Source organism: Aaosphaeria arxii, assembly GCF_010015735.1.
Source record: "Aaosphaeria arxii CBS 175.79 unplaced genomic scaffold BU24scaffold_4, whole genome shotgun sequence".
Taxonomy (NCBI): Eukaryota; Fungi; Ascomycota; class Dothideomycetes; order Pleosporales; genus Aaosphaeria; species Aaosphaeria arxii.
The window spans coordinates 3,491,498-3,517,387 of NW_022983477.1; the positions used below are offsets into that span (position 1 = coordinate 3,491,498).

The 25,890-nt window shown below is 49.5% G+C and overlaps 11 protein-coding genes across 11 annotated transcripts; 5 read left to right on the forward strand and 6 right to left on the reverse strand.

Moving 5' to 3' along the window:
- Nucleotides 1-136: 136 nt before the first annotated feature.
- Nucleotides 137-2,220, forward strand: BU24DRAFT_441600 (uncharacterized protein). Its single transcript, XM_033530456.1, has 6 exons — nucleotides 137-400; nucleotides 454-1,136; nucleotides 1,196-1,280; nucleotides 1,332-1,651; nucleotides 1,706-1,823; nucleotides 1,880-2,220. Exons 1-6 carry the CDS (start codon nucleotides 382-384, stop codon nucleotides 2,041-2,043), a joined length of 1,389 nt encoding a protein of 462 aa, XP_033384820.1. The 5' UTR covers nucleotides 137-381; the 3' UTR covers nucleotides 2,044-2,220.
- A 210-nt stretch (nucleotides 2,221-2,430) lies between these two features.
- Nucleotides 2,431-3,646, reverse strand: BU24DRAFT_481102 (uncharacterized protein; the record flags this gene model as incomplete). Its single annotated transcript, XM_033533154.1, has 1 exon — nucleotides 2,431-3,646. The coding sequence occupies one exon, from the start codon at nucleotides 3,644-3,646 to the stop codon at nucleotides 2,552-2,554; it is 1,095 nt and encodes a 364-aa protein (XP_033384821.1). The 3' UTR covers nucleotides 2,431-2,551.
- Nucleotides 3,647-4,049: 403 nt separating this feature from the next.
- BU24DRAFT_492557 (uncharacterized protein) lies at nucleotides 4,050-5,013 on the forward strand (the record flags this gene model as incomplete). The annotated part of the gene is made up of 2 exons (XM_033533898.1): nucleotides 4,050-4,953; nucleotides 5,003-5,013. 2 exons carry the CDS (start codon nucleotides 4,050-4,052, stop codon nucleotides 5,011-5,013), a joined length of 915 nt encoding a protein of 304 aa, XP_033384822.1.
- A 684-nt stretch (nucleotides 5,014-5,697) lies between these two features.
- Nucleotides 5,698-7,068, reverse strand: BU24DRAFT_462633 (uncharacterized protein; the record flags this gene model as incomplete). The annotated part of the gene is made up of 1 exon (XM_033532029.1): nucleotides 5,698-7,068. The coding sequence occupies one exon, from the start codon at nucleotides 7,066-7,068 to the stop codon at nucleotides 5,698-5,700; it is 1,371 nt and encodes a 456-aa protein (XP_033384823.1).
- Nucleotides 7,069-8,464: 1,396 nt separating this feature from the next.
- BU24DRAFT_409583 (uncharacterized protein) lies at nucleotides 8,465-10,135 on the forward strand (the record flags this gene model as incomplete). Its single annotated transcript, XM_033525931.1, has 3 exons — nucleotides 8,465-8,910; nucleotides 9,000-9,979; nucleotides 10,032-10,135. 3 exons carry the CDS (start codon nucleotides 8,465-8,467, stop codon nucleotides 10,133-10,135), a joined length of 1,530 nt encoding a protein of 509 aa, XP_033384824.1.
- Nucleotides 10,136-10,363: 228 nt separating this feature from the next.
- BU24DRAFT_202635 (uncharacterized protein) lies at nucleotides 10,364-11,726 on the forward strand. Its single transcript, XM_033521839.1, has one exon. The coding sequence runs from the start codon at nucleotides 10,591-10,593 to the stop codon at nucleotides 11,692-11,694; it is 1,104 nt and encodes a 367-aa protein (XP_033384825.1). The 5' UTR covers nucleotides 10,364-10,590; the 3' UTR covers nucleotides 11,695-11,726.
- Nucleotides 11,727-12,298, reverse strand: BU24DRAFT_202636 (uncharacterized protein). Its single transcript, XM_033521840.1, has one exon. The coding sequence runs from the start codon at nucleotides 12,053-12,055 to the stop codon at nucleotides 11,759-11,761; it is 297 nt and encodes a 98-aa protein (XP_033384826.1). The 5' UTR covers nucleotides 12,056-12,298; the 3' UTR covers nucleotides 11,727-11,758.
- Nucleotides 12,299-14,185: 1,887 nt separating this feature from the next.
- BU24DRAFT_202646 (uncharacterized protein) lies at nucleotides 14,186-15,116 on the reverse strand. The gene has a single exon (XM_033521841.1). It carries the CDS (start codon nucleotides 14,911-14,913, stop codon nucleotides 14,299-14,301), a length of 615 nt encoding a protein of 204 aa, XP_033384827.1. The 5' UTR covers nucleotides 14,914-15,116; the 3' UTR covers nucleotides 14,186-14,298.
- A 2,749-nt stretch (nucleotides 15,117-17,865) lies between these two features.
- On the reverse strand, nucleotides 17,866-19,178 carry BU24DRAFT_409586 (WD domain-containing protein; the record flags this gene model as incomplete). The annotated part of the gene is made up of 3 exons (XM_033525932.1): nucleotides 17,866-18,816; nucleotides 18,920-19,085; nucleotides 19,138-19,178. 3 exons carry the CDS (start codon nucleotides 19,176-19,178, stop codon nucleotides 17,866-17,868), a joined length of 1,158 nt encoding a protein of 385 aa, XP_033384828.1.
- A 625-nt stretch (nucleotides 19,179-19,803) lies between these two features.
- On the reverse strand, nucleotides 19,804-22,520 carry BU24DRAFT_462638 (uncharacterized protein; the record flags this gene model as incomplete). The annotated part of the gene is made up of 2 exons (XM_033532030.1): nucleotides 19,804-20,549; nucleotides 20,603-22,520. 2 exons carry the CDS (start codon nucleotides 22,518-22,520, stop codon nucleotides 19,804-19,806), a joined length of 2,664 nt encoding a protein of 887 aa, XP_033384829.1.
- A 1,099-nt stretch (nucleotides 22,521-23,619) lies between these two features.
- On the forward strand, nucleotides 23,620-25,683 carry BU24DRAFT_422829 (uncharacterized protein). The gene is made up of 4 exons (XM_033528088.1): nucleotides 23,620-23,978; nucleotides 24,089-24,291; nucleotides 24,357-24,663; nucleotides 24,726-25,683. Exons 1-4 carry the CDS (start codon nucleotides 23,834-23,836, stop codon nucleotides 25,196-25,198), a joined length of 1,128 nt encoding a protein of 375 aa, XP_033384830.1. The 5' UTR covers nucleotides 23,620-23,833; the 3' UTR covers nucleotides 25,199-25,683.
- The last annotated feature ends 207 nt before the right edge of the window (nucleotides 25,684-25,890 follow it).

The following is a 25,890-nucleotide window of genomic DNA, read 5'->3' on the forward strand; positions in this document are numbered from 1 at the left end:
TACCGTCTGCCTGCATGTATGCACCCTTTCATTCTTTGGAGACTGCGTCTGCCAAGCATGTCGGCTCCTCTTGCTCATGATAACGCGGAGAGGCTCCGCGCGTGCAGGGTGCGGTTTCGAATTCCGCGACAACATCATAGGTTGTTCTAGTTGAATCCCCAGCATACTATAGTGATTTGCACGAAATTCCAGCCACAATATGGCTGCTAAGAGCACACGCGCGACGTTCAAGCTTCCTAGCGGCTCTGCAAGCCCGACTTGTTTTTTGCCGCTGGATGCTGTTTAAAACTGCTGGTCCCTATACTGCTCTTCTGTATCTTTTCACCCCAGGCATTCCCATCTGCGATCGACGCCTCATTACTACGTGTATAGTCGGACAACATGTCTCCCGGATCTCGTCGTCAGTATCATACTCCGTCTCCTGGGTCATCTTGCTCTGACAGATATTCTTAGCCTCATCCCCTCCGGCGGGCCAAGGTATCGGAGAAACAACCACTCCAGCCAATGCCGGTTCGTCACCGCCCAAGGCCTTGTCGAATCATTCCGAAGCATCAACTACAGGCCAAGAGAACACAGATGCAATCAATCTGCAGTCCAGTAATAGTAGCAGCGATGCCCAGGAGCCAAAGCTGCAACAGATTGTGGAAATCAACTCTGCTACAACAGCCACAGATGACCCTCTTAATCTTGGGCGTCATCGACACACTAATGTTACTCAAAGCCAAATGAAGGCTGATCATCCTTTGGCAAAGCCTCGCCACATGAAGAAGTTCTATAACCGACAAAATGCTATGATAGATCAATTTCTTCAAAGTGGTGACGAGGAGCGGCTAGCAGCCCTTGACACTCTTGAAAATGGCCCAAAAGTAAAGTTTGCTGTGAACGCATCCTTTGTTGTAAACTTTTGTCTATTTGTTATCCAATTGTATGCGGCCATATCCACAGGTTCCCTGTCACTGTTCGCTACTGCAGCGGATGCGTTCATGGATCTGGTGTCATCGGTAGTCATGCTTGTGACAAGCCGTATGGCCTCAAGGCCGAGCGTCTACAAGTACCCTGTTGGCAGGACGCGTATTGAAACGATTGGCATCATCATGTTCTGCTGCTTGATGACTACTGTGGCCATACAGTTGATTGTAAGTATTCTCGGCCCCTTGGCACCCAAGAAAACCCAAGATTAATGAAAAAACCCAAGATCGAATCAGGCCGAGCACTTGGCGGCGGACCTGATGAGTCCGAAGAGCTTCATATTGTTCCGATCATATTCGTGTCTATTGCAAGTAAGTATCAATTTCCGCGCCTTGTCGGCCAGGCTCATTGACTTTGCCCAGTCTTCTGCAAAGCAACCCTTTGCATCTACTGTTTCCTCCTCCGCCGTTACCCAGCTGTTCATGTGTTCTTTATCGACCACCGCAATGACATCGCTGTCAACTCGTTTGGTCTGATGATGTCTGTCATTGGCTCGCGTATCGTTTGGTACGTCGATCCTATTGGAGCCATTCTAATCGGTCTCTTGATCTTGGTTTCATGGGCTGCAAATGCATTCGAACATGTTTGGCTGCTTGTTGGCAAGGGAGCACCTAAGGAGTTTATATCTAAGCTCATCTATCTAACTGTGACACACGATACCCGCATTCGGAAAGTCGATACTGTAAGTGTTTCAAGTCTCCCCATTTATATCTTCGTAGACGCTGACCTGGTATAGTGCCGAGCATATCATGCTGGTCAGAATTATTATGTCGAAGTTGATATTGTCATGGATGAAGACGCTCCTTTAAAAATCACCCATGACGTTAGCCAGACATTACAACGTAAACTTGAAGGTAGGCTATTTACCATGATTCATGTGGGCTCCTTTGTATTGACTGAATGTGTCTAGGTCTTGCAGACGTCGAGAGAGCTTATGTACATGTGGACTATGAGAATGACCACGACCCCCATGAGGAGCACAAACCAATGTACCAGATCTCGGAGGATCGTACATTCAAAGAAAGGCTGAAGGGGCTTCTTCCTCGCTCTAGAAAGACTGAAGAGCAGACATGAGAATTCGCAGGTCTCGGGTACTTGTCATCCAATTCCTAACCATAATGTGTGATTTTTGTGGGAGTGGCGGTGCGCATGCCATTGGATATCTCTATTACTATTGTTTATTTTTATTAGATCGCTATCATTCCCATCTTTGGGATGAATCATAAAGAAGATACCTTAAAGGTGCGACTCAAATTTGCCCTCATCGTCAAAGTAAAAACAAGTGTGTTTTATTTAAGCTCTGCTCTATAGCGAAAAACACTATTAGTCCTCTCAATTATCCCGAAGTTGTTTGCCGAATAAGATGATCTGCACTGGTGTCATCGGCCAATTTATGTGACACGGGATCATGCAACTTCTAGATATTGACATGCATTTCAAGTAGGTTTATAATAATTGTAGGTTGCGATCAACAGAGATCAAAGAATGGCGTTTAAGCAAAAAGCCATGTGAACAGATGGCACTGAGATCTTAGCACCAATCAAGTGAGGATTCTCGCTCCATGGTATAATAATGTACATTTCTACTGGTCTTCGCTCATTTTGAATCTCTTCAAAGCTTCCGATAAGTCAACAGCATCGACAGCTTTCGATATGCGTTCACTTCCATATGAGCTTCTCGTCAACAGACGTTTACGTTCGGCATCAATGGACTGAGAGCTCCCCGCACTTGACGATCCGCAGGATCTGACTTCTTTCGAGCTATAGGGATTGATATGATCTTGATCTCCTAACAGACGTGAGTTTGCAGTCCTCAGTCGACTAAGCCTTGACTGTAGAGAAACCGAATCACGCCTATGACGCTCCTTCCTTTCCCCCATCGTGACTTTTAGCGTCTTATTGCGTTCCAGGATCTCACCGACTGTTCGCTTTTCCATCGAACCTGTTGCACCTAATCCCACGAGTTTCCCATCTGCCATGACTGAGGATCCTTCCAACGGTCTGTGGAGCACCACCCGTGTGTTTTGATGCACCACACCGAAAGCCTTCATTCGATCTGGATCTAGACTTATCCATTTATGTATCCTCCCATATTCACTCATCCCATACGCAAACTCATCGTGGCCTCGCTGATAATTCTGAACCAGCTCGCGAATGACTGGTGAATTAGATGGAAATATATGCCAGATTGTCTGGCACTCGAGCAGATCGACCGCAGACCCCAGCATAAGACGCCCAAGCATATGGGAAATAAGAGGCTCTATACCTGGCGACGGAAGCTCCAGTGTGTTCCAGGCGTGGAAGATTTCGCAACCCATGAGAAGGTGAGGGCGTATGCTATATGCATCAATCTGGCGAAATAGGCCGACCTTTTCGAGCATTCGGTTTACGAGGTAGCTCAGCGCTCGGATGCTGATCGGTTCTGTGATGTTGATTCCGATACGCGGTTTCAGAATTGCAGCGCAAGCTATTTTGTACGGGAGTTCGGCGTGCGGTCGAGGTGGGAGGATCCATTTTTCGAGTTTGGGTGCATAGTGAAGTACTAGAGCCAACGGGATATCTTCAGGCAACCTGGAAGATACATCTTCATTGAGGATACCAAATATCACATATGGCGGGGAGGTGAGGTTTGTGGGTAAAGGCTTCGCCGATGGTGGAAACTCAATCATAGCCGACATCTTGAAGCCAATAAATGAGGTGATGGAATCACAATTGGGTTATTTCTCAACTTCCCTGTTATGGCCAGTGTGCGGTCGGTTCTTCGCCAAATCACTTTCACTTTCACCTTTACCACGTTGTCGGTATGCAAAAGTGAATAACATACTACCAAACACGCGTCTGCGCACCAGCCTCTTTCACCTTATTACGGAAAAAATCGTAACTCTAGGAGACTAGCCCATCGTGAATACACAATACCAAGTAAGTTCTACGTCCTATCTTCCCCTTATATAAGCCCCAAGCTCTGTTATTACCTGTCATGATAGCTTCCGCATCAGCTACAACATATTGACACACATCACGACCAACCTCCAGCCAACGCCTTGATTACGAATAGCCTCCATCTACCACCCACTTTTCGAAATGTCCTCCGTCGCCGGTGCACAGGCTACTAGGAGCCTCCAGGATGAAGACTTGGTTCCAATCATGGTGAAAGGAAAGGGCCTCGACCCCCCATCTACTATCAATCCTGGTGTGGTTTGCTTTGCGCCAGCGAAATACCTCTTTGAAGGTGCGCCAGAACTGAGGAACTACATCCACGATCAGGCCATCGTAATTCCCTCCACTGGTCTCGATGAAGACATGCTTCGAAACGTTGTCTGCTCTCTGGTAAATGCTAGGATGAACAACACGACTCCCGATATCCAGCTCGAAGATAACCCCTTGTCCTATATCCATCTACATGTCATACTGACTCATTTCGGCATGCGGGAAGATGCTGATCGCCTGCTTGCTGGTATGTGGTCTCTGTACGAGAGGGTCGAATTGCTGGCGGAGCAAGTATGGTGGATCTGGATTACATTTGGAAGCAGGCCCGAAACCTCTGGATCTCGGTATCGCCCGCTCTACGCAGAAGCTTATGTGCAGATAATGGCATGGCAGCTGGTCCATTCACAATCCCTCGGGAGGATGAGTGACGACGTACGGCAGCTGGTGTACGGTTCACGATTTGGATGGTTCCCGGAGATACGACAGGTGGTAGAAGCTCGTGAGAGGCTCTTTGGCACGGCGCAAGGTTTCGAAATCAGGATGCCTAGTAACGAGCAGGAGGCTTCGATGGCGACGCAATCTCACACAGAAACGGGGTCTGATGCAATGCCTGTCAATACTCCGGACACTTCTGTAACCTCTGATGGAAATTCATCCCCTGCGCTCCAGGTCCCGCAGGCAGATGGCTCACAGGCGGGAATCCCCTTCATCTTCCAAGCTGGTGGAAGTCTAGGTTCTCGCGTGATCGCGCAACCGGGCAACAAGCGCCGCCGACGACGTTAGTTGGGAAGCCTTGCCTTTCTACCAGATTCTAACTACGACTTCAGACGCCCAGTAGCACAAGGAAGGGATGTACTGGGCTTACTCTCGGCGGTACGATAAAAATGACACGATCTCATGGCTACATAGAATAATTAGTGGAGGACAAGTAGTACAGAATGAGGTCGGCCATCCACATCACAAACAATGTCAAATTGAATTACTCTGTAATATGGTTCGAGCTACTGAATTTCAATGACCTTATAGAGAGAATGTGATGCCTTCGAATTGACTGTAAGCCAACCTCCCAACCATTCCCAACGGTCGCAAACCCACCCTTGCATCCATATTGTGGAATAGGAAATGAACGCCAACACTGACACGTCTCCTGAGTATCGCTTCAATCAAACCCCTAGGGTATCGATTCGTTTGTAGCAACAACAGTGTTGCATACTGAACCCCAAGTTGTTCGCTATTTGGTGCCCGCGGATATACGTCGCTCGCTCGATTCATCCAAGCCGTCCCCTTCACCATGAGTTATATCTCACTCCTCGCCCATTTTCGGCCGTTTTGCCTTCTTATTTTGGATATTCCCCCTTGTTTTCTTCGAGTTGCACTGACTGGGACGGATGTTTGTGCGCCATTGGTATTGTCGTGTTCACCAGGCTCCACGAGCTCAACAGACTCGTCGGGTCCTTCATCGCGTTCGGAGTCAGGTTTGGCTGGGGTGTCCTAGAGAGAGAAAGAGTGAGAAATAGCTCATTCATATGACAACGCAGGCGCTATCCGATTGAAGATCGTCGGCTAATGCCAAAGTCCTCACCAAGGCTTCAGATGCCTGTTCTCTTTCATGCTGAGTACCAACCATATTCAAGGCTACATTCAAGAGCAATTGTAGCTGACACCGAGCCTCCAGTCGTTCACTTTCGTCCTTATTCTGATCATTCACAATCAGAAGAAGCTTCTCCACCGCATCTGAAACAACTTTCGAGGTCACATGGGTTGGCTGTACTTCTTCATTAGGCATGGTAGACCCTCTGTCTTTCGCAGACTTTTTACGCCGAGACGCGGATCCGGAGGTCTTTTCGTCATCCAATTTGGGAGGCGTGATGTTGCAATGATGCCCCTTCTTAGCCCGACGCGCTGCAGCAAGCTTCTGGCTGTGGCTCATCTTAGTACCTGCCACCTGGTCCATAGTCTTCTTTCCCTTCAAAACCGCAGAAGAGCGATTTCTTGGATTTGTATCGGCTATCTCATCTTTCGTCAGTTGGGTGGCATCATTAGCATCAAACATCTGGCTGTCATTGGGGGAGGTGAAAGTGCCAGTGTCACTCTGAGCCACAGATGCAGTACTGAATGCGACCGTTGAAGAGATATCGTTGTCAGATGCTGATACATCATGTCGTGTATCTGATTGTTCCAACCGTAGAAGATCGCTCAACGTGATGATATCTGGCTGAGAGTTACTGGTATCCAGACTTCCGCCGCTCTTAGGATCTGGAGGCGGTTGCCTTGCGCCTTGAGCGTCGTAGAAAGATTGCATCCCGGATGGCTGCATGTGTCTGGTCGGAAATTCCGCTTGTGGCGTGTGTCCACCCTGAGGCTTATGGCGTCCCCAGGTGAAAGAGCCCGCGCCCTCGTCGTCATGAGGCCTAGATATGTGACCTATTTCCGTTGGAACTGTATCATCTGAGGCACCACTTTCAGAATTGGTGAAATCGTCTTCTTCTGCGGCTCGCTGTTCGGTGGAGGCGCCCGCCATGAGCGACTCTGACGAAGCCGTGGTGATGGCATTTGCTCCGCTCATTTGAGGTGAAATGAATGAAGACGTTGTAGGTCGCATATATTCTGAAGGGAACGGGATCGTAGGGTGGTCCCAATAAGGTTCGTTGATGATAGGGTCGCTCATACCCTTTGCAACGCCGCGTGCCCTGAACCATTGCATATGCTGTTTATCATGCTTCCAAGACCAGACATACTTAAAAAATGAAAGCCTATTCTCAGTCAAGGTCGGGCCGGGCAACCCAGACATCAAGGAGTCATTTAGAGCTCCCTGGTTGACTTGCTGTGCTGCGCCATTGTCCGTATCAGTTGTGTAGTCCATTTGCGTGCCGTGAAGATCACGGCTAGTCATAATCGTGAGTGTGAGTGTGGGTTTATGGTACAAAAGGAGGAGAGTGTGGGGAGTAAAGATAGTAGAGAAAGCACACAGTGAAAGATATTCCCGGTACTGAAGTAATCAAGTGAATAGCCAGCTCGGGATGAGAAGGCGAGCACACGAAGTAAAGTTGCTTCAGGTAAAGCTCTGGCAGCGCTTGAAAGGGTCCGCGTCCCCGCCCAGATAACTGGTCCGCAGAGACCAAGTGACCAATGACCTAAATGAAATTTGCCTTCCCAATCACTTGCAGCAGCCATTTATACTCAGCTTGCTGTCGTAGCGCGTGTTGTCAGGATATTGATGATATTCGTACGCTCAAACTCTTCTATGGAGTCAACATATCCATGTCGGGGAACATGCAGATCACGACAGCTCGCACATATCTGATCTGATGATCTGGTTCCTGGCAGAATCACCTCGAAGATTTTCATTAAATTATAGTGAGTATCTTCGATGATCTAGTACAAGCCATATTCGTTGCGGAAGAAAGAGCCAGAACCGTCACCATTAAACCCTGAGCGATAACGTTTGATTCATTCATCATTGTGCGGCCTTATACTTTTGCTGAAGTCCCCTAGTTGCAGAAAATGCAAGATCTTTCCGATAATTATATTCGCTACGCACTTGCTGAGCATCCCTAGCTAATAGCTCAAAACCGAATGTAGTCACAGTAACGTTCAGAATAACTAATGGCAAGGCTGTATAACAGTTGGTCTAAGAAGCTGTTGTGCACCACCAATTAGCAGGACTCTGTGCTGGGGGCCTGAGTAACTGAGCACCTCCTGAGCGACGTACGATTAAGAAATGTTACAAGGGTAGGTATACATGTAACAATCTTTGATGGCCAGGCCAGAACGTTTGATATTTCTAGCAAAGGAAGGTATCTAGCCGATCATCAATGGTACACACCGACTAGAACGGATTCGTCACACTGCAGATCAAACCATCCAGCTATCCAGCCGTGCCAGCCTGCCTCTAAGGGTTCGCCGCGACGGGTCGCGTGAAGTCATTCGCGACTACCAGTATTTCGCACAGCCATCTACAAAGTCTCTAAAAGCAAAACTTGAAGAAGTATTTAAGAAAGGCTGGTGCCATTTCCTTAATATCATAGGCCTCATAGCATCATCACGAGCACCCTGAGGAGAGGATGCGTACGCAAAGTTGCGCAGCCACAGCGCCTCACAGCATAGCCTAAGGCTCGCTTGGGGCGGTTCTGGATTGACTCGGAAAGCTTGGTGCGGGCTGAGCTGAAAAGCGGATCACTACAGAACGTCTATATTCCCCCGCTTCAGCCTTCTTGCGCGACTCTGTGACTGTCGTTTCGTTACTCTGCATTTGCTTCCTGGTGATTCCCCTAAAGTGACTATCGGCCATGGATCCACTTACAATCACGTCTACGGTCCTGGGCATCTCCGCTCGTTGTATTACTTCGGCACGCGCACTCTACGAGTTACGAGAGAAGTACAAGGATGCATCCATGACCATTACAGCAATCTACAGCGAGACCAATGTTCTATCAACTTCTTTAGCACATATCCAAGGACTTTGCACAAGAAATCCGGAGGCTCTGCGAACGACTTTACAAGAACAACCCCAGCTTGAGGCGACTTTCGACCAGGCGTTGACGGGATGCGTGCTTGTGTATTCCGTTCTAGATGAAGAAATCAGGCGACTGTACGAGGGAATCCGCCAAGAGGGAGTTGCAGGAGCGATGGGCAGAATGAAATTTCTCTGGAAGGAAGAAGCGATGAAAGATGTGCTCATGCAAATTCGAGGGCAACAAGCCGGATTAAGCCTGTTGATACAAGCACTCCAGATGTACGTATCATTTGCCAGATGGGAGATTGTCCAGGGGCGCCACAGCCTGTATCATGATAAGCAATACTACGGCGACTAATTGATTGCAGGAGCTCCATTCATGAGATCAGAACCCTCATCCAAGCAAACATGGGCACAATGCAAAATGCTGCACAGCGCCTAGGTCAATTCAGGAATGCAAATGCTCAAGTCAAAGCACCAAGATCTATCTTCGAAAATGCATTTGACGATGTGGCCAGTCTCTACTCCGTGGACTCCGCTGCGACTTCGACCAATTTCATTTTCGACGATGTGGTCGTTAACTCACAGGCCTACCGGCGTGCGTTGGCCCAATCTCGAAGCAGCGTGGCCCTTGGAACCCTCGTAGAACAGTCGGAGACGTCATCAGATGCTGACACGATTGTTGATACTCCACTCTCACGTACAGCATCAAAGTATAGCCTTCCACCAACCTTGGGGCGTCGACTCTCTCCAGCCGAAAGTGTGATACTGCAAGACTGGATCGAGAAGGTCTCCGAGGATGCCTCTGGGAAGCAGCATTTGGCGGAGCTCGAGAGCTTGAAAGCCGAGCATGCGACATTGGTGACAAAGTACAGGAATGTGAAGAGGCTCTATTTTGATGGCCAGCGGCAAAAGGAAGAGCAGATCAAGGAGCAAGAAATGCTTGCTGCAGAGTATAGTCGCGTCGTCAATGAGAAAGCCGAATTCGAGAAAGAGAATGACCACTTACGTGAGGATGCGGATCGTCGTGCCGCATTTTTCGTCCAGCACGCAGACAAGAGGAAACTTCTTGTCGAGAGTCATTCTAAGGAACTCAATCTGAAGAACGCAAAGATAACTGAACTTGAAGGGAAAGTCACTTCGGAGAACACGGCCTTCAGTCAACTATTAACACGGAGTAATGAACAAAAAGCTACTATCCTCCAGTTAGAGTCAGAGCGGGATCGTTTGCAATCGCAGGGAAGATCTCTATCTGACAGCCACAAGAATCTGGAGGACATGTGCGATCGTTTGAAAACTGAGAATGAGGAAAAGGAACTCAACTTACAGCGCTACAAGGGATTTGAAGGTTAGTATCTACTCTCCTCGCGGAATGTCCGTTTGCTAACTTAAATGTATAGCTATAATTGAACAACTGAGGACACTATCACCGGCACCAGCAAGCCCAAGGACACCATCAGCAAATCAGCAGAGTCTTTCACCGGGAACTTCGCCAAGAGTTTAACCTCAGTGCATGCAGGAAGCAGAATAGAGTCTGTGCGTTGAGAAGAGTGAAAAGAGAGCTAGGTTGCCGTCAACATTCATATTCACTTTGCCATCTCCTTGCCCGATTGGCCAGTAGGAACCCGCCGTTCAGTATGCTGCCGTCGCCCACCGCAAGTGACTGTCACGGCAATTGTCTACTACTTAGGAACCTTTTCCCACTGGTACCACCTCTCTTTTCCAGCACCCTCTTTCGAAGGCACAACTGCAACTCAAGCTCGTTCAACTACAACTTGACTTCATTCAATTTCAGCTACAATTTGTTCAACTACAACTCGACATTGTTTGACCACCAAGATTCAACCAGACAACTCGACCCTCTTGCATCCACTAACAACACCCAACCACGACACCTCAGTAACAGTAAGTGTTTCACTGAGATAAATCTAACATCAAATTATTCTAACACTCAAAACGATGTTCCCAAAATTCTTCTCAACCATTTGCCAGGTGTTGAAGGCAAACTGGGCCTGGGCACCAAGGCCTTTCAACTTCGCTACAGTCCTCCCTTCGTCGGCCCCAGCTGCGATGGCTGAGACAGCCGGCTACCACCCACTCGTGCATGGGTTTATCGATCTTCTCCCAGATGCAGATGAGCTCTGCATTCCAGAGTACCATCATGTAGGAATCGACGTGCACCTCGAAGCAGATGAACCCAAAGACATCGATCTGCTCCCAGAAGAGAACGAAGAAGGAGTAGATGACGTTTTCCTCGATGCACTTGAGTACTCCACGCCCACCCTCACAGAGAGTCATATCGAGGATCTCGAAGACTTGGAGGACATGGAGGAGTATCTAGCTAGAATCGATGAACCTGAGGACATCGATGAGTACATGGCCCAATACGATAAAGCTAAGGGTGATGATCTTGTCCTCGAAGAAGAAGAGCCGGAGGATATCGACATGTACCTTGAAAAGGCAGAAGCGATCGAAGCGAGAGCCAAAGACCTCGATGACTGGGTCAATGTCGATCCTGTTCCCCCACAGCCCAGGTATCATACCAAAGCCTCCAGCAAGCCACGCTTCGAGTACAATGTCCCAGTAGACCAGTCGGCCCTCACAGCGGCTCTATCCGAAGAGCTCCAATGGTCCCATCGTCCGGAAGCCAAGGCTGTTAGAAAACAGCCCAAACCACAGCAAAAGACCTCCCACAGCGACCTCGAACGGAAATGGAGCGCAGCAGCCAACACCACTGCTCCATCGATGAGCGCTCGCGCTACCAAGCGGTACGAGCTTATTGTTACTCGCCCCACGGACCCGAACACCCAACATCCAACCCTCACGAACGGGCCCCGCCGTCCCACATCCTATACATACGGCACCTCCGCTGCCCGTCGCTCCTACAAACACATTCAAGCGACATCAGCAGCATTATCTGCCTGGTGGAAACCATCCGCTCCGTCCATGAAGAAGAGGACTGTCCAAGCATGTGTCGATCTCGGCCCCATCAACACTCTTCGCTTCGATGATACGGAGACTTGTTTCGTGGGCCGCGATGCAACCATGGCAGATATCTATTAGACAGGATCCAAATGCACACATCTGGCATTTTGGTGTTGACTCCCTCCCATACCGCAACATATGCCTAGCAATGTTGCGACGATAACGACGACCACGATGATGACCACAGATTGGAAGAAAGTTTAGACTCGGGCAATAGTTTGTTTGTTTGTTCCCTTGAGTATAATGAAGGCAGGTTTGTCACATCGATTGGAAGGTCTTTTATATGGAGGTTGAGGCAAAGATAGTTTTTCGACAGACTTGATATTAGTTTTCGTTTCATACCCAGCGGTCTTTTGTTATTGTTATGTGATATGATAGCCTTCCAAGTGTATATGCATGATAGCTTTGCAAGTTCATGTAGACGATGATGTCTTTTCATTTGTATTTATAAATCATTGTATACACATCGTGTGAGTACGTTCTTGTGTATGTCTTGTTCGTGTTGATAATTTGATGCAATGATCCTTGAAGTGCCTATGTATTGTGGTATAGCAGTATGAGTGAGGCGATTGAGGGATCATGTGGAAGAAGAAAGGGCACTTGGCAGAGCAGAGATAAATAGATCAGGGCAGCCGAGGACATTGAGGCATCATCCACCTACCTCCTCCGCAGGCCCATCAACAGTGGTAAATATCTATATATCTTAGTTTTTCACCGATTGCGGGTCATGCATGTAATGCCCCCTAATATAAAGGCATCTATACGCCACAGTATTTATAAGTGTATCCATGTGTGAATCATATTGGTGATCGTAGTCATGTTTATGGTGGTACATATGTGCATACATCATGTGAGTGGTCATTTATTGTTTGAATGTTTTTCATTTCTATATATGAAGCGGGGTTCTAATGATGTGATTAATCCTACTCTTGGATGTAAACATATACTCGGGCCCTTGCGGTTCTTCGAATATTACAGAGGCTTAAACCCATGCGTTACACTTCGAAGAACCGCAAGGGCCCGAGTATATGTTTACATCCAAGAGTAGATGACATTGTCGTCAACTGCTCGCGTGATTGGTCCCGCTATCAAGATCCCGTCGCGCTCTATTTATGTATGAATCTGCATGCTGTCTCGCACCATTCTTCATCGCCTCTTCCACTTCTCAGACTTTCCAACCGCTCGCGTGGGGGGGCTCTGGCTTGTCTTCCTTGGTGAGATGGATCAATATCCTTAACTTTATCGTACTGGGCCATGTACTCATCAACGTCCTCAGGTTTCATCGATTCTAGCTAGATACTCCTCTATGTTTTTGATGTATTCCGGATCTTCGATGGATTCCATATCTTCGAGATGACCCTCTGCAGGTGAAGGCGTCGGACACTCAAGGTCCATCATTTCATCGAACCGGGATCTCCAATAAGAATTCGAATGCTGTCTCGCACTCTTCATCGAATTCCACTTATCGGAATTCTTAACCGTTCGCACAGTTATTATATTCTTGCACTTCCGTATATAGGAATCGGCAACTGCAGCTCGTGCATCATTGTCATCCTGCAAGCCACGATGATCATAGAACTGCTGATCTGACCAAAGTTCTCAACCCTCCATGTCTTTCTTGCCCTTGCCCGAGGCCTTGTCCTTGCTATCGACGTATGTTTGCACTTGTCGATAGAAGTCCCCAGCCTCTGAACTGGCAATGCATATAGTCTTCCCAAGTAACTGCGCCACGGATTTCTCTGCCATGAGACTATCCAAAGTACAGCTTGGCACCATCGCTATTGTAAGCTCAGAAAATAAAGTTTGGGGGTTTTCTCTCTACCGAAGATTTCTCATCGCTGTGGATATATTTTTGGACTTGCCGACAAAATTCTCGGATCTTTGGCATCATGGTATTGGTGTTGATGATGCGGGTGTATACGTATATATTCTTTGATCAGTCTTCGACATGTTGTGGTAGTGGTGGCGGTTGTATATATTTTGAGTGGTCTTTGTGACTATCGTTATTGCCGAATTTTTCCTTGCTCTTGGAGCTGGAGTGGCAATGAATCTGTTTCACATACTCATCCAAGGCCTTCGGAATATGGTTCTGGCAGGTTTGTTCCCAAGTTGCGGCAGGCTGCTTCATCGTTGTTTCATCAAGTCGTTGCGGTGATGTGATGAATAGTCAAGTTTTGGCGCGTATATATCTGTGTGTAGGAGCAGATATTTCGTCGCTTTGGGTATCGTTTCTGCTCCTACTGCTACTGCTGGTCCACCTGCTCATATTATTGTTGTTTCTGGCGTTGATGGTTCAGCTGTTGATGGTACTGTTGTTGCTGGTATTGTTCGTTGCATAGCACTACTAATGCAACAACATGTAGCATGATAGCGACGTCGGTTTTGGAAATCGATGGCATTTTGAATACCTTCTTTTCGTTCATATGGGTGGGGGAGCTCATCTTGGATCCACGTCATAGCTTCGCTCCGATCTCTAAATAGATCCACGAATCTGGTGTCGTGGTTTCTGAGGGATCAATCAGCTGATCGTAGCTGTCGATGAGAGCTTCTGTACTCAGAAGCTCGGAAAGATCATAGGCTGATTGTAGCTGTTGATGATAGCTATTGTACTCAGAATGAGATCTGAGTGATCAATGAGCTGATTGCAGCTCTCCATGGACGAGCTCTGAGAGCTACATTGTGCTATGACCGGCCGGGGACGCGAACGGACTCCAAGGAGAAACGGAGAGACACATTCGCGGGTGTGCTGGCCGCAATACGGGCACTACGGCGGAGTGTCTGTGGCGTGGCGCGATCATTGCGACGCGACGCCATGATGTGAGTAAGAGACAACAGTTGATATCTCTTGAGCAAACTTTGTTCGTTTCGAAACGTCGGTTTTCGAATCGGTTCTATTCTGAAGATAGCAGGCCATATTTGGATATCTTTGCTAAGGTCGCCTGTTGCCAGTACGTAGGCGCGGTCCCGCTCCTCCATAGGACGTGGCCGACTGAGTAGTCGCCGTTGTCCATTTGCGCTTGTGGCTGCAGATGGATGGTAATGTGGAGTCTCCTCTCTCTCCATTACAAGGACGTGGCCGACTGAGTAGTCGCCATTGTTCATTTGCTCTTGTGTCTGCAGATGGATGGTAATGAGGAGTCTCCTGTCCTCCGGACTCATATGGGGAATGGTCCGGATCAGAAATTCGGCCTGATACCTGAATTCTGGAAACCTTTCGATCTCATTTTGGATCTTGGATCTAATTGCAGAATCGGATTCATGAATCCGATTGAATAGACTCGAGGATCCAGCAATCATCGAAGATCTTTCAACTCTTCCTTCGGAAGAGCGAGCTTTGTCCTATCGTGCTTGGGTGTCTGAGGATACCAATTGTGGGCAGGGCTTTGTTGTCATGGCATGACCGGTAGAGGTTGCTCATGTAGCAGAGCGATCGTCGGTGCAAGCCATGAGGTGTTGTGAGTATAGTATATAGTTGTGGATGAGCGTGGGTTGTGTGTGAGTCTGGATCTGTACGTGGAAATATCAGTCTTTATATATGTGCATATGTGCCATGGTACGTGCACTCCAGGTGAAATACAACCGTACAACTTGCATCTAATTCACTGTTCTCTGACGCAATGGCCTTGCATGTCTGTGCACATAATGTAAAATGGACATCATTTACAATGTAGATTCACCTGGCCCCAACATAATCTTATGAAAACACATGGCTCTAGACAACAAATTTTGCATTGTGCATTGTGAATTCATCTAGTTACCCACTGTAGTTCTATCCTACCCCGTCTTCCCTCTGTGATAAGACTTCGAGTCAACCAAGGTCTTTCCCTCATATGCATTTCAACCCTCGAAGGTCGTCGAGTGCGTCTCAAAGCATAGCATAGCAGTCATTACGAATCGTGGCATAGCTTACAGGCGCGTCTCTTGCATTTGGTTCATCTCGAGATCTCAAGACTATCCAGGCGGCACCAACGTGGAGGCGCAAGAGTCCGACTTCTACCGCCCATCCTCCTCTTGCGATTGCCGGGCCGTTCGAAGGAAAAAGGAACGACCCCAATCCATTTCCCTATACTGTATTTACGACCGAGAGCCCACAGTTTCGTCGACCACCGAGGTCCATAGATTGTCCGTTAATTGGCGCCGTCCTGAGATCCAACAATACAAACATGAAATGTTTATAAATAAATTCTTAAATATCCTCATGTGCGGAGTAGATCATGATGTCGACAGCCAAACTGTCAATTGAAATAGCCATCCTAAAATGGGCCAAAAGGGGGCTTTCCACTTCACAAAATTTGCGAACATGTACTAACCAAAGAAAACCACAACGTTGTTCACAGGAGTGGCCGCCAGCCAAATGGCCGACTAGGGAACAAACCCTTAATGGAAACAATGGCCAGTAGGTGCATCTCAGTAAAACATGCCACGGATCAAAAATGATCTGTCAGAAAGTGCTTGCAGGCAGAGGCACTCCCAATATCTGTTGGCTTCTTTCTTCGGAAAAGTGTGACCGCAGAAATCCCATAGCTGTCGAACTTGTATTCCACGCAAGTCCGCACAGGACGAGACTCCACAGACTCCTATTCCTGAATCGGGGGTTGGTCCCCTACTGTAGACGTCTAGAGGCCCCAACGAGAACCTTCGACCGCTGCATACGCGCGGAAGAAGGTTAAAAATGCCAACAGCCTGAATAGCTGAGGACATATAGAATGTGACGCATTTGCGACCCATCCTTCAATCGCAACTATTGGCCAGAACTACCAATAGTAAATTCTCTCGGCCCACATGCCTGAGACAACGGGATAACCCGGGAGACACAACAAGAGCTTCGCTCAATCCCGAGTATTTTAAGCCAAGGACTTTGCAGTCTGTCAGAGCAACCAACACATGAAGTGAAGTGCTCAATATCTGTAGGCTTCTACCAACCAGTGGTCTGCTCAGCGTGGTAAGCTCAGCTCTCAGCTCAAAAAGATTGACACAGCTGGATGGGGAGGATATCCTCTACTCGGGATCGTTCTGAGACCGTTAGTCTCATTGGACGAAGTACGTCCGGAAAAAATCCAATTCGTAAATGCGGTAGGTAGGTACACGACGGGTAAAAACGCGTCAAAACACGACCGTATTCGCTGCGGGGCACGTCAAGTGCAATATCTCATTGATCACATCCAGAAGATGATGATCCCCATAGGTGGTACTAAGGTACGTAACCTGTTCCCTGTAAACCTCTCGATCGAGGATTACATTCGTAAACGTAAACGTAAACGCCGTAAGTTGCGTAGCACGTACGGAGGTAGGACGACGGAGGACTCGGGGCTGGCGAAGCGGGGGCTGGCGGTGGAAGAGAGAGGAATGTTGGATGGGGAATGGACGTCTTAAGTAGTCCACTTCGGGCGGGCCGCGGCGGCGGGGTAAGAATCCGATGGGGGGGCCCGGGGACGGAGCGTGGGTGAGTGAGAGAGGCGAGGCGAGTCAAAGCGCGTCAGAGTCACTGGGACAAAACACGCCAAGCAGGCAAGCAGGCAAGTAGGGCATAGGGCAGAGGGCAGAGGGCAGGCAAGTACCATAGCCCAACCACGTCAGCCCTCTCAGACTATCGCGTGTCCTGTCCGACTGCCACTCGTCCTACGTCTTACTCGTACGGCGTGGGCAGTAATTTGTTGTACAATAATAATGAAAAGACACGTCTAATCCACTGCAATACCAGGGACCAATCATCATTGGGGACCATCTGGCCAGAGGAGAATCATTTGTCATGTGAAGATACATACAGCCTACAGCATGCAGAGCCAGGCGAACCAGGACAGCTACGTAGTGCGGACAACAGATAGCAAAGTAAACGCGAGGACTCGGCCCATCCCGAATATGCACTATCCAGTCACACAGTCCAGCGTTCCTTGCATTTTCATTTCAAGTTCCCTATCATGCATTCGTCACACAAACGATCCGCCCAGTGCTATTTCCAGACCTACAGATGGGTTCGCGGTATCGAGACACTATCGCGTATCTTGCGGGGCGCGGAAAGCGCGATTAGAGCTACATTTGTTGGCGGATGTGTAGCATTCAATCTAGACATAAGCTTCATACCAGTTGGAGAACATCCATGTGAACTACATAACTACATAGGTCAAGCAGGATGTGATAAATATAGTACTATAGTGTTGCGATGCTGCAGGTGGATATGATCATGGTATTTGGGTTTCTATTTAGCGGCAACGCTCTGCCCGTCTTGTGTAGTTGAAGCTTCAATCAATATCATTCGCTCTCTTCCAACAAATCCGCCAACTCCCTTTCCTCTTCTTCCGTCATCAGGCTTTCCTTCTTGGGCTCTTCCTTCTCCTTCCCAGCTTCTTCATCTGCTGCATCCTGGATAGCTTTCGCCAAATCAGCAGCCTTCAGGCTCCATTGCCGTACTGTGGCATCGATTCCGACGCTCACGACCTTCTGGCCCGGAAGCAGCACCAATCCAGTGACCTCTTCGAAGTGTCCAGAAAAAACATGGTGTAGCTTCCCGCTGCTTTTTTCCCAGACCCGAACTTCCTCGTCCCGACAAGCAGTGACGACCCAACCTCCCTCTTCATCTACAACAACGTCGCGAACGAAGTCCGGATGCTCGAGCGTCGTGTTCGCCTCCCAATTGTGATTCTGATCGAGGCACTTGGCGGTCTTGTCCGCAGACGCGGTCCATAGGTCTCCATCGGCGTCGAACCGGATGGAGTCTATGCTCGTCTCGTGCGATATCAACGGACCGGGAGCATCTGCATTCAAGTCGACTTCTGTCGCTTTGCCGAGCTCAATTTTCCAGCGGCGGATCTCCCTGTCGGTCCCAGCGCTGAGCAAAGTCACAGCTTTTCCTAACGGTTCAGCCGTCTCAATAGTCTGGGGCTCGATAGCCAGCGCAAGGATCCCTCTTGAATGACCTTTGAGCTTGTGCAGCTGTTTCCCTGTCTCTATGTCCCAAACTATGATGGTTGTGTCCGACGATCCAGATACAAGGAGTTCCTTACCTTCGACAGTAATGATCTCCACAGCTTTGACAAAGTCGGTATGTCCCTGAAATCGACGTGGAGCGGCCTTCTTAGCCAGCGACCATGCCCAAATGGACTTGTCCCAGCAGCCAGCGAAAACGGTATCGAGCTTGGAGGAAACGGCGAGCGAGGTGAGGGGGGCGGTAGGACCGGAGAAGGTTGCAGAGATGCTACCAGACTGTAGGAAACGGTTCGCGTTAGCAACTGACGATATTTTGAAAAACGGAAGGCGAAGAGGGAGGAATTGGGGTACCAGGGGTGGCACAAACGCTCTAACCGACTTCAATATTGATTTGCTTTACGCTGCCAGCTGCTTCTGCAACGTATACGGAGCCATCGTGCTTCGGGTCGCGGACAATCGCGAGGATTTTGGAAGGGAGCTTAACGGGGTTGCCTCGAGTGTTTTTGGATTTCGTGGCCTTGCGAGCAGACTCCTCGATGGAGGTACTAGGGGCAGTCAGATTTGTGTTCCAAATTAGATTCAATAGATAGAATTTACGTCGTCTGGAAGAAGTGTCCTGGGTCTGTTGAGCGCGACATGTTGTAGCACAAGTTGGTTATGAGATTGGTGGGTGAAATGTCGAGAAAGGGTCCTGTCCGATTAACAAATCGCCCCCCACCGAGCCCCACCATTCGCGGCAACCAGGCAGCTAAGTTATCGATTATACATTAGGCATACATCAATAAGAAACACAAAACTACACCTAACAAAGAAGAGACAGATATATCAACACCTTCTGTAATTACGATTAGCAAGTATCATCAGCAAAATAGTAGAAAGGTCACACCCCAAAACGCCGATAGTAGAAGAGAAATAATCATCAAACCATTATTATGCAAGTCATCTGTTCTAGACCAGAAACCTCATGATGGTCGCTCTAAATGCTAAAGTGCGACGTGCTAGAGCATCGTGTGAGCCCATGTCTCGTCATGCCAGAAAGAATAGTAAAGAGATCGTCAACTCATAAATCCGTCATAAGAGTGAGGCGCCAGTTATCATCCAAACCTGGCGCCCGACATTACACTCAGAGGATATCTTTCATTAAAGCAAAAGCAACCATAATAGAAAACGCCCATGTGCTTTTTGGTCAATGCCCGAGAAGCGCCATATTGATGCGGTCATAAAGGTCATGTGCTCATTGAGAAGTACAGAAATCGGCTGATTTCAGTATCTTCTCGAGGCTTCCGCCGACGCCAATGCTGCCAGATGTCGAATCGACCATCTGTAGCCGTCGGGTTTGCGCTCACCACTGTCACGGACGACACCAACCCAACCTTCTGTCCGCTTCCTCCAATTATTCTCCTCTTCTCGTTGTCTTCGGATGAAACTGGGGCCAAGGTCGAATTCCTCCCCGACGAAAGCTTCATCAAGCTTGGGGATTCCGCCAGTCTCACCCCCGGACATGCCACCGATCTGGCTACCGCCGAAGTTGGCGTTGTCGTTGCTGTCCTTGAGATCCTCAAGACCGGCGAAGGGATCTTCCTCTTCTTCCTCGTCAGCCACGGACGGGGAGAGTGAGTCGGCATTCGACCTCCGTGGAGCTTTCATCCATTTCATCTTGACTGGATCGAACTGCATTCCGTTCTGAATTTGCACACCTCGCGGCTGGGAGATCTGGGATATCAATGCAGGACGCGGCGGCGATGGCGTAGGAACTGGGGCCATCTTGGCCACACGCGAGGAGAAGCTCTTCTGCGCAGCGTGAATATTAGATAACGCAGTGTGCGAGATCGAATGCGAGCGGTCATGGGTGTGAGCGAAGGGATGATTGGGAGGGGCAAAGGTTGGTGTGCTCGCAGTGGTCAACGCCAATGTGGTAGTAGAAGTATTTGGGTGAGCAAAGGAAACAAGAGCTTCCTCGTTGCCTTCCCAACGTTGTAATGTTGGATTGTAGGTCATGCCTTTCTCCTCTACACGGGTTGTCAGTCATTCTGTGGGTCTAGGCTGGGATATGATTACTCACTCTTTGCGAAAGGCATGGACAGGCCTGAGATCAATTGCGGTTTCTGTCCAGTTCCTCTCTTTCGATGCGCCGTTGGGCTAGCATGGGGACTTCGTGCGGCAACTTGTGCCTTCCAATTCGTTTGCGTGGGTGCAATGGGTCCTTCACCACGTGAACGAGTTCCTGCTAGACGCTGCTCACGCGCAATGCGACTTGCAGCCGTATCACGAGCAAATCGCGGAGTGCTCTCCATCTTCGTGGGGGATCGGGGGGTCTGGGGTAATGGTGTAGTGATGCGATCAGGCATGGGCAACTTTGAGACGCTCGGCAGGTGTCGCAGGCTCCTATTGCTCGAGACAGGTTTCGGTACTTTTTCGAATTGCTTTTCTTTGGTCGCAGATGTCGGGAGGTCGTCAAACACTTCCAGCTCCATCCCATCACCGTATAACTTCCTGGGTGCCATTGTAATGCTCTTGTTGTTCTTGCGTCTCATCGCGCCTTCCCGCAGATTAGAAGTCGATACTGCATCCCTCCGCATACCTGCCCGACTAGGCGTGTCCTGGGGGTTCGTACTTGACATGCGCGAGTATGATCGCATTGATGGGGATTGGGGTCTGCGCGGGTCCGAATCGCGACGAAGATGCGTCTGCGAGTTCTTGGCCATAACGTGATGCGATTGGGAGTTGGAGCTTCCGGCAGGTAGGAAAGGTACAGGAGGACGAGCAACAGAGGCATGGCTATTACGAAGCGCAGGAGCCGATCGCTTGGCTCGAAGGAGCTGCGCGCTAGTTGTTGTTGGCATGGGTCGGTTGAGGCCCACAGAAGGCCCCAAATTCGATGCACCAGACTCATAGACTGGGGTGAGGCGCGTGCGACTGGAAGAAGGTAGTGGCCTGGGAATACGTGAGGCAGAAGGCTTGTCGGTGAATGTTATGGTTGTCGCAGGTCGAGCAGCTGGTGGAGCAACTGGTTTCGATGCTTGCTTCTTAATGACGAGATTGCGATTGAGAGTGAGCTTCTTAGTGTCAATGGGTTCCTCCACGCCAAAATCAAGACCTTCAAGAAAGTCTTCGTCATCGTCCGCAGGCTTGGGTTTGGATTTGGGAATGGGTGAGTTCTCGAGATGAGGTGGCGTGTAACCAGCAGGAGGGAGAGGTGACGAGGAGATGTCAAATCCTGGCGATGAGGGAAGATCCAGTGCCAGTGGGAGAGCAGGTGCCGATGTGGGAGGGGGATCGCGCTTTTGCTGGGCTGGAAGCGGCGAAACATCAGGTGTAACATGGTCTGTTTTCTTGAGTTTCTCGAGGCGGGCGTTGAAGTCGAGCGGTTCGGTCGGGAGCACAAGCCCGACCAGATCGTCGTCTTCGCTTTCGAGGGTCATGCAGCTACCTAGACTCGGGCTCATGGCAGAGACAGACGAACTTCGGCCGCCACGAGTATCTCGCCTCGTTCCTGCAAACCGGATGCCCAAGCTTCCTTCGCCCCAGTCGTCAAAATCATCATGGTCTTCTGCGGGAGTGTGCGGCACGGGCACTTTGAGCTTCAGTCCTTGGGAGCCGATGGATGGCAGTTCGAGGTCGTTGCCCCAGTCGTCGTCGACGGCAATCTTGCGATTCGATTTCTTCTTTCCCAGTCGCTTAATGGATCCGCCAAGAAGGGCAGACGAGGGCACACTCGTGGGGATGGGGATGCCGGCCTGCTTTGCAGAGGAGATTGCGTTCCTGGTGGAGAGCTCATCGTTGGGTGTGATTAGGACTTGCCAGTCGTCGTCGCCGGTGTTGGATTCGGAGCGAACGGAGACGCGAGAGGAGAGAGAGGGTACGGTGCCGATGGAGTGTGCGAAAAGATCGCCTTGGAAGTCGACGTCGTCGTCCCAGTTTTCGATGGTGGAGGCCATGGAGGCCATGCGCTGCGCGAAGCTGCCTTTGGTTGTAGACATGGCAGCGCGCCGCGGGCGAGAGGTGGTAATTGTGTGTTTTCCGTTGTGGGTTGATGGATGGATGGATTGTTGCAGATTTGCGGTGGGATGGGTTGAGGTTGGGAGGAGGTTGGTTGGTTTGGGGCCCTTGAATGTGGCCGAATAGCTGGCGCGACTTGGCGGGAAGGGCAGAGGCGGCAGAGCCAGCGCTGGGTGACTTGGTGGTTGTGCCCTAGTACCCATCTAGTACTGGCCCCTACTGGGTGGGTGTTGGCCGTGTGAGAGACCAAGCGAGAAGCGGTCAAAGCTGCTCGACCACTGTCGTACCCACGGGACAGTAGGTGACCTGAACCCTGCTTGCCCTTCTTCCTTTCTTACTGCTCTTACTGCTCTTACCAGACCAGACGCGCATATGATGCGTTCGGTGCGCGAAAAGTGATCTGTAGTGTGTCCGTGTGTTTGTTATTGTATCGCACCCTCCTAGTGGCCTACTACCTATGGAACGGCATGTAAGGAGTACTCCGTACACACAGACACTCACAGTAGGCGGTTTTACCTACACAACAAGGACATGGTTTCTTCCCTGTTGTGGAAATTATTATATGTAGATAATTGTTATCGTTATTACTCCGTAGTACTATTATTATTACTATCTACGGAGTTTTGTTGTTTGAGATCATCAATCCTCACCATGATTGCTCTCCAGGGTCTCTGCTGCGCCTAGAGGGCTGCCACAAACGGCGGGCGCCACACTGCAAAACAGGTACCAGCCTGCCGTAGGTACGGTACCGTACCACAGTAGGTAGGCACGTAGGTACCTAACCTACTCCGTAGTTGTGCTGCCTTCAAGGCAACATCACAGGATCAACACATCAACACCCACACTGCTCTCTACCATTTACTACTATCCATTCTCTTCTTCCTTAACAGTCAAAAAACAATTCAATTTATAAATCTTCCTCGACGTCCTACTCCCCTCACCTAGTGGCGGACTCCCCTCCTTCCTCCATCATATCACTTGAAACGCTCGGGAGATTGCCTCATCATCTTCCACATCCATCATCCAGAACACCATCCTCGTCTTACCTTCTTTACAAGCATCACCCTACTCATAACCTCCACACCATCCCAAGGATTCTCGTATCACACCCCATCCCGCTGTGCTCACCACTACGTCCACTCCCAAGGTTTCTCATCCAGCGCCATCGCTTCATTGGCTCCTAATTACCTGATTCAGCAGGTTTTTCCCAAGGTCGCTCCGTTACCCTGCCTGCTTTCTCTTTATTTATATTCATTTTTGACAGACGCGTTACAAGCCTTGGTAGTCGTACGCCATGGCGAGCAGTCACATCATTCCCATCCCCGGAACTACCGACGCTGATCCGGTCGTGCTCATCGAGGTGACGCCAATTAAAGGCAAGCACCCACTCGATCTGCGCCTGGTCGGGTGCGAGGGAGAGAGTGGATACGTTACAGATAGTAAGATTGAGCCCCAATATCAAGATGGACTATACCAAACCAAAAGAAAAACTTGTTATCCTACCGTACCATCTACATTTACCCCTCTTTCTGACAATTATACCTCACAGTCCGACACCGTGATATTGGCAAGCTCAAGAAACATAACTTCAAGGGCAGCGACCAAGACTGGGAAACCTTGCTCTCCTACTTCTTGCTCCAGAAACAGCCTGAAGGCGACCAGGCAAAGGTCCTAGATGACGTCCGCGTTGCGTACACCATCAAGGCGGAGAAGCTGGAGATCACTATCCACAAGGACGTCCAGGGTATCAAGGTTAGCAATATCTCCTCCTACCGGAGGTTGGCCCTTCCGTTCGCCCCCCACTAACCCATGAGCAGGTGATCCTTGGGGAAATCTCGCTGGAGCTCAATGAAGAGGAGGAAATAGCGCCGTTCGAGTGGGCGCAGACGGCTGCACAGTCACATGGGCAAGCACTGGAGGAAATCACGCGAATGAAAGCCGAACTCAGAAACAAGCAGGAGGTGATAGATCAGCTGACGGCCCAGTTGAAGGACTTCATCAAGGCGAAGAATGAATCAGAAACAGCCATGTTGCAGCAGTTCATGCAGCTGCTCAATGAGAAGAAGAGGAAGATCAGAGACCAGAATCGGTTGCTGGCTGGTGCAAAGGTGGATAAGGAGGCAGGTGAGTCCATCATTATAGTGCCACTTCTCCGGGCCGAGTGTCACAACTGACGCGGATATCAGCCACAGCAGTCAAGGCTGCTAGACAAGAGACAAAGCCCCGTAAAGCCGGTGCATCTCGTGAGTCGAAACGAAAGGCGCCGGCGAAGACTCCTGTTGCCGAGGAAGAGGAAGAGGAAGCTAGCGACCGTATGGAGGTCGACGAGGTGAAGAAAGAGGAAGGAGAAGAAGAATCAGAGCAGGATGACGACTCAATCCCTGAGGCGTCCACTCCCGATCGAGTGACAGACGACGAGACAGATGATGATGACAATCAAGATGATGGCGGTGCGCCGGCCTCGTCAGTATCGCAAAGTAGGCAGCAGGCTGAGACATCAGGTACCAAATCAGGGCAGTCTCCCAAGGATGCCTCTGTACCTGATGCTCCACCTCCAATACGCGAACTACCATTCCACCGGCCTACTACACGCACACAAGCCACGAAAATCCAGGCTCCCCCCGCAGAGGACTCGGACGAAACAGAGGATGAGCTTTGAATTGGCGCACTACAACGACTATTAGGATAGGTGACGGATATATCTGAGTCCACCATCATGATGAGAATCGCATATATACCCTTCGTAGACGATCTGGATGAGTTCATCACCACTGATTGAATAAACGCGAACTTGTTCCACCACAATGAAATCAAAGCAAAAAGATGTCTTTGTTCAACAACGCAATCACGGAAATAGCTTATAATGTACATGCGTACGTTCACTGCTAGCCTCATACTGTACTTCTGATCTCGTCGATGTTCTGGAGAATAATTATGGTGATAAGCTCATAGTCGCGGTACCTCCCGCTTCGAGAGAAATGGGACGTGAGGTTTGAACGCGGCACGGCCCATAAGCGTGATGACGATGTCGCGCGCGACGTGGAGCGAGCGGGGCCATGCCATATTCAGGCGAAGACGTGTGGACGTATAGATAGCTAAGGGAAAGAGTATCTAGTGGCACGCCAGTAGTTAGTAATTATTATTGTTGGGGGAGAAAGGGTGACAATAGAAAGAACAGACATGATGAATACGCAAAAGGTACCTCCTATGGTAACTGAGACTGATACATATTGTACTGTGCACACCTGACACCGTACGAGTACAATAACGACGTTTGGGAGGGAAAGCTTAGGCCAGGCGCATTCAATAATAGGCAAGGATTGGACCAATGAGGGCTGGAGTTGAGGGTTG

Coding starts and splice junctions, on each gene's coding strand:
- BU24DRAFT_441600 (XM_033530456.1), top strand. Junction 1,137..1,195: donor CTGTGGCCATACAGTTGATT/GTAAGTATTCTC, acceptor AAAAAACCCAAG/ATCGAATCAGGCCGAGCACT. Junction 1,281..1,331: donor CATATTCGTGTCTATTGCAA/GTAAGTATCAAT, acceptor GACTTTGCCCAG/TCTTCTGCAAAGCAACCCTT.
- BU24DRAFT_202635 (XM_033521839.1), top strand. CDS start 10,591: ATGTTCCCAAAATTCTTCTCAACCATTTGCCAGGTGTTGAAGGCAAAC.
- BU24DRAFT_202636 (XM_033521840.1), bottom strand. CDS start 12,055: ATGAAAAGACATCATCGTCTACATGAACTTGCAAAGCTATCATGCATA.
- BU24DRAFT_202646 (XM_033521841.1), bottom strand. CDS start 14,913: ATGATTGCTGGATCCTCGAGTCTATTCAATCGGATTCATGAATCCGAT.
- BU24DRAFT_422829 (XM_033528088.1), top strand. CDS start 23,834: ATGGCGAGCAGTCACATCATTCCCATCCCCGGAACTACCGACGCTGAT. Junction 24,292..24,356: donor AGGACGTCCAGGGTATCAAG/GTTAGCAATATC, acceptor ACCCATGAGCAG/GTGATCCTTGGGGAAATCTC. Junction 24,664..24,725: donor AAAGGTGGATAAGGAGGCAG/GTGAGTCCATCA, acceptor CGCGGATATCAG/CCACAGCAGTCAAGGCTGCT.